At 42.0% G+C, this 12,408-nt stretch overlaps 1 protein-coding gene across 1 annotated transcript in view; it reads right to left on the reverse strand.

Annotated features, from left to right (window-relative positions):
- Positions 1-9,596, reverse strand: part of Trim44 (tripartite motif containing 44) — a 112,608-nt gene extending 103,012 nt beyond the window's left edge. The window contains exon 1 of the mRNA XM_052183096.1: positions 8,431-9,596. Within this exon, the coding sequence (XP_052039056.1) occupies positions 8,431-9,099 (669 nt within the window). The 5' untranslated portion in view covers positions 9,100-9,596. The remainder of the gene's footprint in view (positions 1-8,430) is intronic.
- Positions 9,597-12,408: the final 2,812 nt, after the last annotated feature.

Raw genomic sequence — 12,408 nt, forward strand, 5'->3', positions numbered from 1 at the left:
CTGGTATTTAAACTAACTACACCCTCATGGCCAGCAAGGGTGGTCAGGGGCCCTAGTGGAGAAGTTACAGCATCAACATTTGGCTAAATGGACATTATATGCCCATCAACTTGTTTTATAAATATTTGTACTTATGCTCATGGTTTAGTATTGTCATTCAGCTTTGGCTAGAGAAGCTTATTTTTCCAGGGGGCAAGTAACTCGAGGGATGCATAAGCAGTCAAAGTCCTGAGTATAAACAACGGGTTCAATGCTTAGCCCTCAATGAGACTTCTTTTTTTTTACTGGATATTTTCTTTATTTACATGTCAAATGTTTTCTTTATCATTCACTCCAAGGGTCACAGAAATTATGGAAGAGGAAACTGAAAGGATGTAAGACTAGAGGAACTAATTGGGTGAAACATTGTGGATGCCGTCTTCCAGGCACCACACAATTAAAACTCTCAGGAGTTGTGATCATCTGCACAAGGCTGGCCAATCAACATTCCATTGTGGAGAGGGAAGGTTTTAACAGGCAGCATCTCTTCTCAGAGCAACAGCAGTTGATGGTGACAATAAGACATTTTCTTCAGTAGAGTGGCCTCTGAAGTTGCCCATGTTCCTATAAATAACTCTTCACCCATGTTTCTATACATACAATGTGATGTATATACCAATGGAATTTTATTCATTCACAACAATAAATGGAATCATGATATTTCTTGAAAATGAATGGAAATGGAAATTATAGTCATCAAAACAACCTAGACTCAGAAAAACAATGCATGTTTTCTCATATGTGGATCCTAGAATTTAATTTTCTGTAAGTTTATGTAGGAGATGTTTAGGTCATGAAACAAGAACCATGAGTGAAGGGGAGAGATATGAGGGGGAGACAGAATACATGTGACATAAAAATGGACCGGGGGTCACCCTCGGAGAAGGAAAGAGACGGTCAGGTGGAAGGAAAGGGAAAAAAGGTGGGGAGTTGAGGCAAGCAATCAACAAAAACAAAGTATATGTGAAAATGCCACAGTGAAACTCATTACTTTATAGGCTGTAATTAAAATGTAACAATTAAACATTTTTGTTAAAAAGAAATGAAATAAAAAATTAATATCACCATCCCACAAGTAAAAATAATTACCACCTTCTGCATTTTATATAATTTCCAACTTGAAACCACTATCATACTGGGGATCCTTAGACTCACATTCTTGGATCTGAAATCTATTACCAAGTGCTTTTGTTGTTACTGTTGTTTTTAAAGAGTTTATTTTTTAATTTATGTGTCTCTGTGTATGTGTCTATGTATGCCACATGGGTGCAGGTGCCCAAAGGCCAGAGGAATGTGTTGGATGCCCTAGAGCTGTAGTTATAGGTGGTTCTCAGTTCAACTCTGGAAACTGAACTCTGGTCCTCTAGGAAAGCAGTAAGCATTGTTAACAGCGAGCCATCTTGCTAGTCTCTCAGGCACTTAAAGCTAACTCTAACGTGTAAGCTAACTCCTAACGTGCATGCTAACTCTAATGTGTAAGCTAACTCTAACGTGCGTGCTAACTCTAACGTGCATGCTAACTCTAATGTGTAAGCTAACTCTAACGTGCATGCTAACTCTAACGTGCATGCTAACTCTAACGTGTAAGCTAACTCTAACGTGTAAGCTAACTCTAACATGTAAGCTAACTCTAACGTGCATGCTAACTCTAACGTGTAAGCTAACTCTAACGTGCATGCTAACTCTAACTTGGTAAGCTAACTCTAACGTGTAAGCTAACTCTAACGTGCATGCTAACTCTAACGTGGTAAGCTAACTCTGCGTAAGCTAACTCTAGCGTGTATGCTAAACCTCTATGTGCTTCCCCATCCTCTACTCCCCACTCTGGGCAAGCCGTAACACTCCAACTCTTGCTACCTTACATTTGCTCCATAAAAAAACTGAGCCAAGTTTTGTTTTGTTTTGTGTGGTTGAGCTTTTGCTTCTTTGTTTTGCTCTTGTGCCTCCTGATGTAGGAGCTTTCTTGCCATTCTCCCACCTTAGTCTCCCATGTAGGAGAGGATTAAAGGTGTACACTACCATGCAAGCTGAGTAAAGACCTCAGAGCAGAAATCAGACTCTCCGTGCTTAAGCAGAACAAGGTCACTCAGAAGAAAATCCAGTCTCTATAATGGCCTGCTTGGTAGCTTGACCTCTTTACTCCTCACCACAGCCCCAAGCCGGCCGATACTCCTTATTCGCCAGCCATTCTTTCAATGCTCTCAGCAAGTCTGTTTCACCCGACACCCTTTACACTTATTCCCTCCACTTGAACTGCTAATGCCCCCATCCTCCCATGACTGACTGACCCTAGCGGCAACTGAGTTGTTGGAGCAGTATTAGGGCTACCCATTCCCAATACACCAATCAAAGAGACAGGCAGAGAGGCAAAGTGCAGGCAGAGAGCAGAAGATTATTCAATGTGGTCACACCAGGATGAGGGGAAAAAAAGGGTTTATTGACCCCTTCTTAAAGGTATTGAGGTGAATTTTAGACTTAATTAAGCAATCCTAGCTAAGGTGTGGCCCTGCCCATTTTTAATTTTCTCAGCTCAGGTCCTGCATGTAGTCTGGTAATTTGTTAAACCATCTATTACTAGCTGAGGAGGCAACCTGGTCCTTATGAATTCGGATCTTCATCTAAAAGGTAGTCTGTCCTTCCAGATTTTGCTCTTCTCAGAAGTCAAGATGACTTAGGAAGAAAGGGTAAGGACAAGCACTTATTTCTCTCCTTCAGTCACAGCACAGAATGAAGGCAATGCCAAGCTTTCATCTTGCTTTTGGATGCCTCGTGGCCCCAGGTGAGGGGTTAGTACTGTTTAGCAAAATTAGTTTCCTTCCTTCCTTCCTTCCTTCCTTCCTTCCTTCCTTTCTTTCTTTTAAAAAAAAACAAAAAGTGTAGATACTTTCTTTATTTACATTTCAAATGCTATCCCATTTCCTCTTTCCCCTCCAAAAACCCCCTATCTGTCCCCCGTCGCCCTGCTCACTAACCCACCCACTCCCACTTCCCTGACCTGGCATTTCCCCTACACCGGGGCAATGAGCTTTCACTGGTCCAAGGGCCTCTCCTCTCATTGATGTCCAACAAGGCCATCCTCTGCTACCCATGTGGCCGGAGTTATGGGTCCCTCCATGTGTACTCTTTGGTTGGTGGTTAAGTCCCTGAGAGCTCTGGGGGTACAGATGTCATTCTGTTGTTCCTCCTATGGGGCTGTAAACTCTTTCAGCTCCTTGGGTCCTTTCTCTAGCTCATTGGTTGCTCACCCTGTGGTTGGCTGAGAGCATCCTGCTCTGTATTTGTCAGGCACTGGTAGGGCCTCTCTGGAAACAGCTATAGCAGGCTCCTGTAAGTAAGCACTTGTTGGCATCCACAATAGTGTCTAGGTTTGGTAACTATATATGGGATGGATCCCCAGGTAGGCAGTTTTTGGATGGTATAAATAAATCTCTTTTTTTGTTTTGTTTTTCGAGACAGGGTTTCTCTGTATAGCCCTGGCTGTCCTGGAACTCACTCTGTAAATCAGGCTGCCCCTAAACCCAGAAATCCACCTACCTCTGCCTCCCAAGTGCTGGATTAAAGGCATGTGCACTGCCCAGTGCAAAAGTAATTTCTATGTACCTCTTTCAAGGCAAGTCCTTTTCATATTCTTCAACAGCCTTCCCCTCTTCTCATCCTACCTACTCTGTCTTCCTCTCTAATGTATTTATTATTGAGCATTATTTAAAACATTATTACTTGGGCTGGAGAGATGGCTAAGAGGTTAAGAACACTGACTGCTCTTCCAGAGTTCAAATCCCAGCAACCACAAGATGGCTCACAACCATTTGTAATGGGATCTGATAACCTCATCTGGTGTAGAATTAGAATTAGAATTATTGCTAATTCTCTACTGCCAAAAATACTCCACATGTAAATTATTTTTTCTACATTTTTAAAATACAAATGTTACCATTAAACACATATATTTTTACCAGTTGCCTGCTTTTTGAACACTGTTGAGATTTATTCATAGCTCTAGTTTATTCACTTTCATGGCAATTTATGATATTTAATTATGATTATTCCATAATTTACTTGTGCTATCTTCTGTCAAATGGCCTTTTAGTTTCAGTGACTAGTTAGAAGTAAATTATGTCTGTCTGTCTGTCTGTCTGTCTGTCTATCTAGTGAAGATTTGACTGGCTCAGGTTCATGAGAGGGTCTCTGTAGTGATGTCATTAAACTCTTGCTCAGGAACTCCCTAAAAGAAGTTTGGAAAACTGTGCTTCCTCCTACATGTTTAAATTGACAGATAAACTGGGCATGCATGGTGGCACACACCTATAATCAATCTCAGAACTTGGAGGCCTAAGACGGGAGATATCACAAGTATAAGGCTAGACTACATATCAAGTCCCAGACATGCAAGGACATAAAAAGATTGGGTTTTAAACAGTCAAAAATAAAGAAATAAACATAAATTGACAATTAAAGTATTTCAGCATAAAGTTTCACCTAGAAAATTTAAGAACTTCAATAACTATATGTTGAATGAATGAAGCAATCAAAAGAAAAATAAACTTTCTTCAAATAATATAATTAACTTCAAATAACATAAAAACAGCTTAACAATTTATCTCATAAAATTGTGAAAAAAATTAAATGACAACAAGCATGTATGACGTTTACAATAGAGACTGTAGGACACAGACAGTTCTCCACACACTTTTGTTGCCATTGTAAATGTTACTAACTGAATACACAGTAACAACTAAATATCAGATAATAAACTAAAAACTGCTTAAGAGAAAGAAAATTAAGAAAGCCACTTGTTGTGCAGAATAGAAAAATCAGAGGAATGCAAAAATAGTTTGAAAGTATTTAATTTATGCATGAAGTACCCAGTCAACAGGAAAATGTTTCTGTGAAATGTAAAAATCACAAATGAGTGGAGGAATAACTGAGAATGCACAAAGAATAAAAGCAACAGGAACCATGCTCATGTTAGAAGAAACCAAGACTCGGGGAGCTGACTGAATTAGCCAACATGACATAGCTAAGACTGCAAAAATAAGCAAGGCAAAGACTTCATGATTCACCCTACCATGCCTCCTTAATAACAGAATATCACCTTTTAGCTTGTCATAGCTGGGAGAAACCATTTCCCATTCTCTCTTGCAACTAGATAAACCATAGGATTACGTTCTGCCCCATGAAACCTAAGCTGGAATATATACTTCTGGAGAGAAAATAGAGGGGTGTGTCTTTCACTTGTCTGTTATATTAGAAGTTAGAACTGCTGACTTGACCCTCAGAGGCCATCTCTGTAACAAAGATATTAGAGAGGAGCTGGCAAGCATCAAGATACAACTTCATCTTCCTTCCTCTAGCCCTAGACTGCCTACATCTAGACGTGCTTACATCAGGGAGAAATTCACATCCACATTCTATGAACTGCTCTAACGTTATTCCATTACTTTATATATAGCTGAACTTGGTCCCAATAGAAATATTGACACACTACAACGCAATCTCCTTATCACTTCTTCAGCAATGCCTTTGCTGCAGAATTAGGTAAGATTATTATACTTCCTAGCATACACTTAACAATTATTTTATGTGTGTTTATTATTTGATAGGCCTTGGGTTAGGTGCTAGGAATACAACGATGACTAATATATACTACTAGACTTATAAGAGTTTATAGCATAGAGGGAACAGACCTAACACTGACATAAAACCCAATATTTTGTGATACAATAAATGCATCCAGCTTGTTGCTATGGCAGAATAGAGAAGGTTTATCTAACATCATCATACCTACCTAGTAAATCCTTCCCATCTTTCAAAGCGTTTCTCAAATACCACTTTCTCAAATAAACCATTCCTGGTCATGGCTCTGGCTAAAAGCACTTTCTTTCTCTAAATTCCTACATTGGGTCAGACTGTTTGAAACTCTGCTCTACACTCCATCTTATCTAAAAGGTCAAGAAACAACTCTTGACAGTGCTCTTCTAAATTATCAAACCCACAAAAAAGCAAAACTATATTTTAATAAAAATCAGTTTTATTTTCCCACTCATAATGTTGGCTGTCAGTCCATCCATGAGCATCTGCCTCCCCTGGGCCAGGTGTTTGCTTTTCTCAGGCTATTTCTCATCTCTACCCCACATACCAGAACTATAAAGCTGTGTTCTTTGACTAGACTCTGCCTTCAGTTCAGAAGTCTTCAGGTATCAGTGCTCATTCCTCACCCAACAGTTTAGCCCCAAGTTAAAGATATTCAAGCAGTCAACAGGAAGAAGTCCACGAAAGTAAGCTGCCATCCCCGACTGAAGAGGAACTCCCAAGGCTGAGACCTTGAGGAATCTTTCCTCAGAACCATGCGCTTACCTTCAGCATTATCAACTTCTTCGAAATAGACTTACTACACAGCAGTCAGTATTTCATGATACTATTCATATATTAGAAAAGGAAAGGAAATCCATGAAAAAGAAGATACTCAAAATAGATATAAACACCAAAGAAACCATATGTGTGTGTATACACACACACACACACACACACACACACACGTGTATGTGTATCAATACATATTCTTGTAAGTTAGTGAGAATAAAAGGGATAATCTAATTCTGAGTTTGCTCTTTTGATCTGATAGTACTTTACAAAAGAGGAAATATAAAAGATACTTAGAAGCCAAAAGAATGCAATTAAAACCACAATATACCATGTTACATAATTAGCACGATGAAAAAAATTAAAAATATTATTAATACCAAGTGGAGGTGAATACTCAGGACAACACGAAGTGTCTTTATAATCATGCCAACTAGAATAACCACTTGGAAAGCAGATGGTAACATTTGGTACTATTTCCAGTTAAATATTGAAAAAAGTGGGCGTCAGGAGGCATGACCAAGAATACTTACACCTGCATTATTTTTGAGGAGCTGCATCATTTTGTTTTCAAGACAGGAATCTCACATGATAGGCTGGCTTCAAACTCACTAGAGAACTGAGATTGACCCTGAACTCTGATCCTACTGCATTCACCTCTGGAATGCTGGAATTATAGACATGGGCCACCTTGCTAAGTAACTGTTTATAAAAGCAAGAAATTCCAGAAGCTGGAAAATAAGTCAGATTTCATGTACACAGTGATTTTTGGCATATCTATAAAATGGAATTCAATACACCAATGAAAAATAAATCACAGCCAGTCAATTGATGAATCACACACATATGTCTTAAAAAAAAACAAACTCAAAACACTGCATGTCAATAATGTAAAAACTATGGCAATTCAAGTTTAGAAATGCATACAAATGCTGTAAACACAAAGATAACCAAGAAAATTGTTAGCCTAAAGGTCAAGAAAATGGCAACCAAAACACAGTATAACTGGAAAGAGTTATGAAGTGTCAATAATACTAATAATAGTAGTTAATAATAGTACTACTAATAATAATCACTAATAATACAATTAGTAATAATAAGTACTAATAATGATTTCTGATCTGGGTGGAGATCTCATGAGTATTTGCTCTGTGGTTATTTGTTAAGCTATATATTTTGTACACTTCTAAATGTATATTTCACAAAATAAAAGTAGGAATAAAGGAAATATTAATACGGAGTATTTTAATTACCAAAATAGTAGTTATTTTAAGGCTAACAGTTGTAAGACTGCATAGGAAAACAAAAGCCATAACAGACGTTTACCAACACTCATTACTTAATGAGCACAGAACACAAAAAACCTGTTCTTATCAATGTAGCGGTCCACCATATACAGAAAAGGCAACCCAAATGCAATCAATATTCACTAAATGTCTACTGCTGACAAAAAACAGGTCCAAGCTGAATACATCAAAATTTGGCCAGTGAACATAAAAACTTGCATCTCCACCCCAATGTAGACTTCCAGCTACAGCTTGTTTCCTACTAAGTCTCAAAAAACAAGGAACCTAAGGCAACTCAAGACCCACACCAAAACACCAGTACTATCGCCTTTGGAGTCTTCTACCTGTGGAGCCAGCTACTTGGTTTTGTCAAAATCACGGTTTCTCACGTTGTCAGGTGGGCAGAGTTGCCATAGCAAGGGCCCTAAGTCAAAACACTGATCCTAACAACGGTGATGGTGTAGAAACTGGCCTAAATGGCGTCACAGTTCTCAAGGAATGGTCTATCTGCGATCCAGGGAGAAGTAACTTGCAAACTGTCAGAAATTACACCCATGGTTTTCTGTGCCCTTGTATTTTCACAGACGAGAACCGACCACTTGACCATTTCAACCAAAATGGTAGACTAGGCACTGCTTCCAACATGGCGACTCATTTTGTTGATAAACGAATGTGGTCACGGCTACGCTACCTGAAATTGGGGGTCCTGCTCCCCTTTAGCCATGTCTGAATGCCCAATACTCACTCTCAGTTCCTCGAAGGCTTCATCGAGCGTGGACAGCTGGTGGCCCCGGTGAGCCCCAATGACTGGGCACAGGACGCAGATGAGCTGCCTGTCTTCCTGGCAATAGGTGCTCAGATCCAGCCCGTGGTCTGGACACTTCCTCTTGGCCACTCTCTCCGCTTCCATCTCTATTTCGGGGTCAAATTCGCTTTCTGCCTCAGTTTCTCCTTCTGCCTCAGATTCTCCCTCTTGGTTGTCTTCCTCCGCCTCGCTTTCCTGCTCATCTTCCATCTCTTCCTCGCTGTCTTCTTCACTCTCCTCGTCACTCTCATCCTCAGTGTCTTCCTCCGTCTCGCTCACTTCTTCCGACTCGCTGTCTACCTCGGACTCGCTCTCTTCTTCCCCCAGCTCGCTCTCTCCCTCCCTCTCGGCCTCCCCTTTGGCCTCGACGTCTTCAGGGAGCGCTTCGTCCCCGCTGGCTGGCGGAGTCCAGGCCTGGGCGCCATGGACGTACGCGGCCAGGCGGTGGCTGAGGAACTTCTGGCGATGCGCGTCGGCGTGGCGGCGGCAGTAGCAGAAGCCGCAGTCCCGGCACACCTCCTCCGCCCCGGGCGCCTCGTCGGGTTCGCACTCGTCACACGTGCCGTCGGGAGGCAGCTCCTCGCAGGCCGCGCCCACTCCGGAGGCCATGTGGCTGCAGGGACGAGGCCGAGGCCTAGCGGCTTGCGTGCTCTCCGCCTTCGCCGCGGTGCCTCCTCACGCAGGCCCGCTTCCCCGGGGCCTGGCCGGCCGGCCGCCCCGCTGGGCTGCGCCGCGTCTGCAGCAGCTGAGGCCTGAGGGCCTGGCCAGCCGTCAGCGCTGGGCCTAGCGCCCACTCGGTCTCTCCGCCGCGCGCCGCGCCGCGCCCCGTCCCTCACGCGCCACTTCCGGCGCGGTAGCCCGCGCCCCGTCGGCCCCTGCGCCGCGCAGCTCGGCCTCCGTTGCCGGGCAAGATCGCGGCCGCCGCGGGCCCACGCCGCCCCGGTTCCACTTTACCCACGCCGTCAGCGGCCTCCTTTCACTTCCTGAGTCACTTAAAGTGGCAAGGACCTTTTTCTGCGGTTTCCCGCGGGGCTGAGCATCCCCCCGGAAGGAGAAGCTCGAACGCAGTCTCTCTGCACACCGAGCGGGCGACGGGCCCCGCCTCTCCCACGCCCTCCCCGGAGGTGTCAACCTGGCCGAAAACCACTAGCCTGCGGTCCCTGCGGACTTGATGTCACTCTAGAGACACTGTCCCCGCCCCCATTACAGCCCCAGGGTTTCCAAGGGGCCAAGGCCCAAAGCTCTTTATCACACCGAACCCGCCCTCCTGGGATTTCCACAAAGCCCCCCAAAAGGACTGTGTTTCTTCTTCTAGGCTACTGGGGTTTCAGTCTGGCTAAGCAAACAGGCAACATTTTTGATACAAAGCAACACTATGCCTTATGTGTTTGCAAAGTCTATTTGCATCGCGTCCTCCTAGGGATTCAGAATCTCTGCACCTAGCTGTGTCAGGTGAAGGGAGATGCAGCAAGATCATGTTTTTGAAGTGAGGTGCCAACTCTCAGTCACTAACGGGTCATTCTGAATTCAGAGCTGACTCCAAGAGAAAGAAAAGCGACGGGTACACTTTAAACAATGTTAAAATGCCCCCAGACTGTGCTGGATCTTTTTGTGACGTATTCAAAGACTGTTTTTAGAACGTTATCCACTAGAGTCCCCAAATCCTATAGCCATCACTTAGTCTTGTAATCATGGACAAATTAATTCATCTTTCTGTTTTTCCACTTTAAAAACTAACCAAAAAAAAAAAAAATCCTATGTAAATAGAAATGATAGCAATATCTTTTTTGTGGGGATTTGTGGATTAAATGTAAAGGAGTCTATACTGAAGTGGTCACTAAGCTTTATTAATTTTAGCACGATTTATAGTTAATGCTGACAATGACCCCTCAAAGGTCATGTCATATGTTAAATGTAAGACATTTTTGGTAATGTAGGCATCCCCTTCTCTCCCCTCTATGGTTGTCTCTGTATTTGAGAGAGGAAAGGGGACATTTTGCTCTAGTGTGGCAGAGGGAAAGTGGGTTACAGAATGTTAAATAGCTGGACACGTGATGTACGCTTGCCAGCACTTGGGAGGCAGAGGCCAGTGGGGCTCTGAGTTAGAGGCTAGGATCTTCTTAGGGGTTCCAGGACAGCCAGGGCAGCATAGATTCTATCTTTGAGAGGAGTCGGGGTGGGAAGGAAGGAAGAAGAAAGAGATGGGTGGTCTGATTTCTTTAAAAGTGCCTGGATTTCCAGATCTCCACAAAAACATCAAGGAATCTAGATTAATAGACGTTTTAAATAATGCTTGATGTCTCTTAATGTATATTTAATCTCTGTGCAGCTTTTGTTAACTTTTTTAGAAAGTTAAGAGTTTTGTTTTTTTTTTTCTTTTTAACTTCAGAACAATTCTATAGAATGATGGAAAAAAATTTTGTTCCAATTCTGTGCACATTTCTGTTTTCCTTCCATTTATTTCTCAGGAAATGAGTTCTAGGTCTTCACTCAAGACAGGGACTGTTGCCCCATTCTGGAAAAAGAAATCGACCGATGGCAACCCAGACTCCAGCATGAGTCCATCTGTGAGCAGTGTTTGTTGCTTGGTTATTTCCATCTGGGCTGAAAATAAAACTATTTAGGCTTTAGGAACACAATAGAATTATATTTACAAAATCTTTGAAATAAAAATACATCTTAAAAAGCATTTTTTACTGTGCAAGGTGGCATACACCTTTAGTTCCAGGTACTTAGAAGGCTGAAGCAAGAGAGTTGCATGTTTGAAGCTAAACTGGCCAACTTAATAAGACACTGACTCAAAACAAAATTAAGAAAAATTGTAGAGAGTATAGCTCAGTGGTAGAGTACTTACCTAGCATACAGAGGCATGGGGTTCCATACCTAGTACAACAACCCCTAAAAAGGGCATTTATGGGTCCCAGAGTCTTTGGTAAGAAGAAGTAACGTGTTATCATTATTATTCTTGGTTCTTCTTAATTCTACCTTAACAAAACACAATGCTGTGATGTTCAGTATGTGAACTTTTACAATCTTCTGAGCCTTCTATGGAAAAAGTCTTAGAGAAGTAGATGAAATATTAAAAAGGGACTTTGTAAAGTCTGGTGACGTAGTTGTAGATTCAGTAAGGTAATCAGTTTCCCTACTCCTCTCCATTGGAAGTAGAACTCTCTGGGCATAGTAATCTTCAGGAACATCTAGAGACAGCCTTAGCATACTAATCTGTTACTTCCTGGGAAATTACCTTACAATGAGAGCCTTGATACAACAGCCATCACTTGTCTCACTTCATTTCCATGAGTAAAGAATCCAGGAGTGACGGAACTATGTGTGGCTCTGGCTTAGAAATATAAACAAGGACATTGTACCGTAGCCACTTAAAGGCTAGTCTGCAAATGTCATATTTACTTGCTCATGTGGCCATTGAGAGGACCTAATTTTTATAGGACTGTTTGTCTCTCTTAGTAAGCTGAACTTTCTCAAAGCAAGAGAGAACATGGTAGAAGACAAAATATCTTGTATGACCTAAGCCATACACCATCATTTCCAACATAGTTGGTCACATAAATAATATTGTCCTATCAAGTGTAGGAAGAAACTGACCAGGGGCATAAATACCAAAAGATCTGAGTTTTGGGAATCATTTTAAAGGCTACCCTAGTTTGTCTTTCGGCAGTCTTCAATGACCTATGCTTCTCCCAAAAGTTAAATACTCTCAGTTTTTCCCATAGTAGAAGTCTCAACCCAGGTACTATGACTCCAGAGTCAGATCATCGAAACTGACTGTAAATGTGAATAAAGCTCCTGGGTATGTTTTACAGTAAGCTTCTCAAGTATAATTCCTGTTCATCTTAAGATCAGTGTTTCTTGGACTCCCAGATATTACTGATGAGATAGGTTCAGCATAGCTGAAGTAAT

This window comes from Apodemus sylvaticus, chromosome 5, assembly GCF_947179515.1.
Source record: "Apodemus sylvaticus chromosome 5, mApoSyl1.1, whole genome shotgun sequence".
Lineage (NCBI taxonomy): Eukaryota > Metazoa > Chordata > Mammalia > Rodentia > Muridae > Apodemus > Apodemus sylvaticus.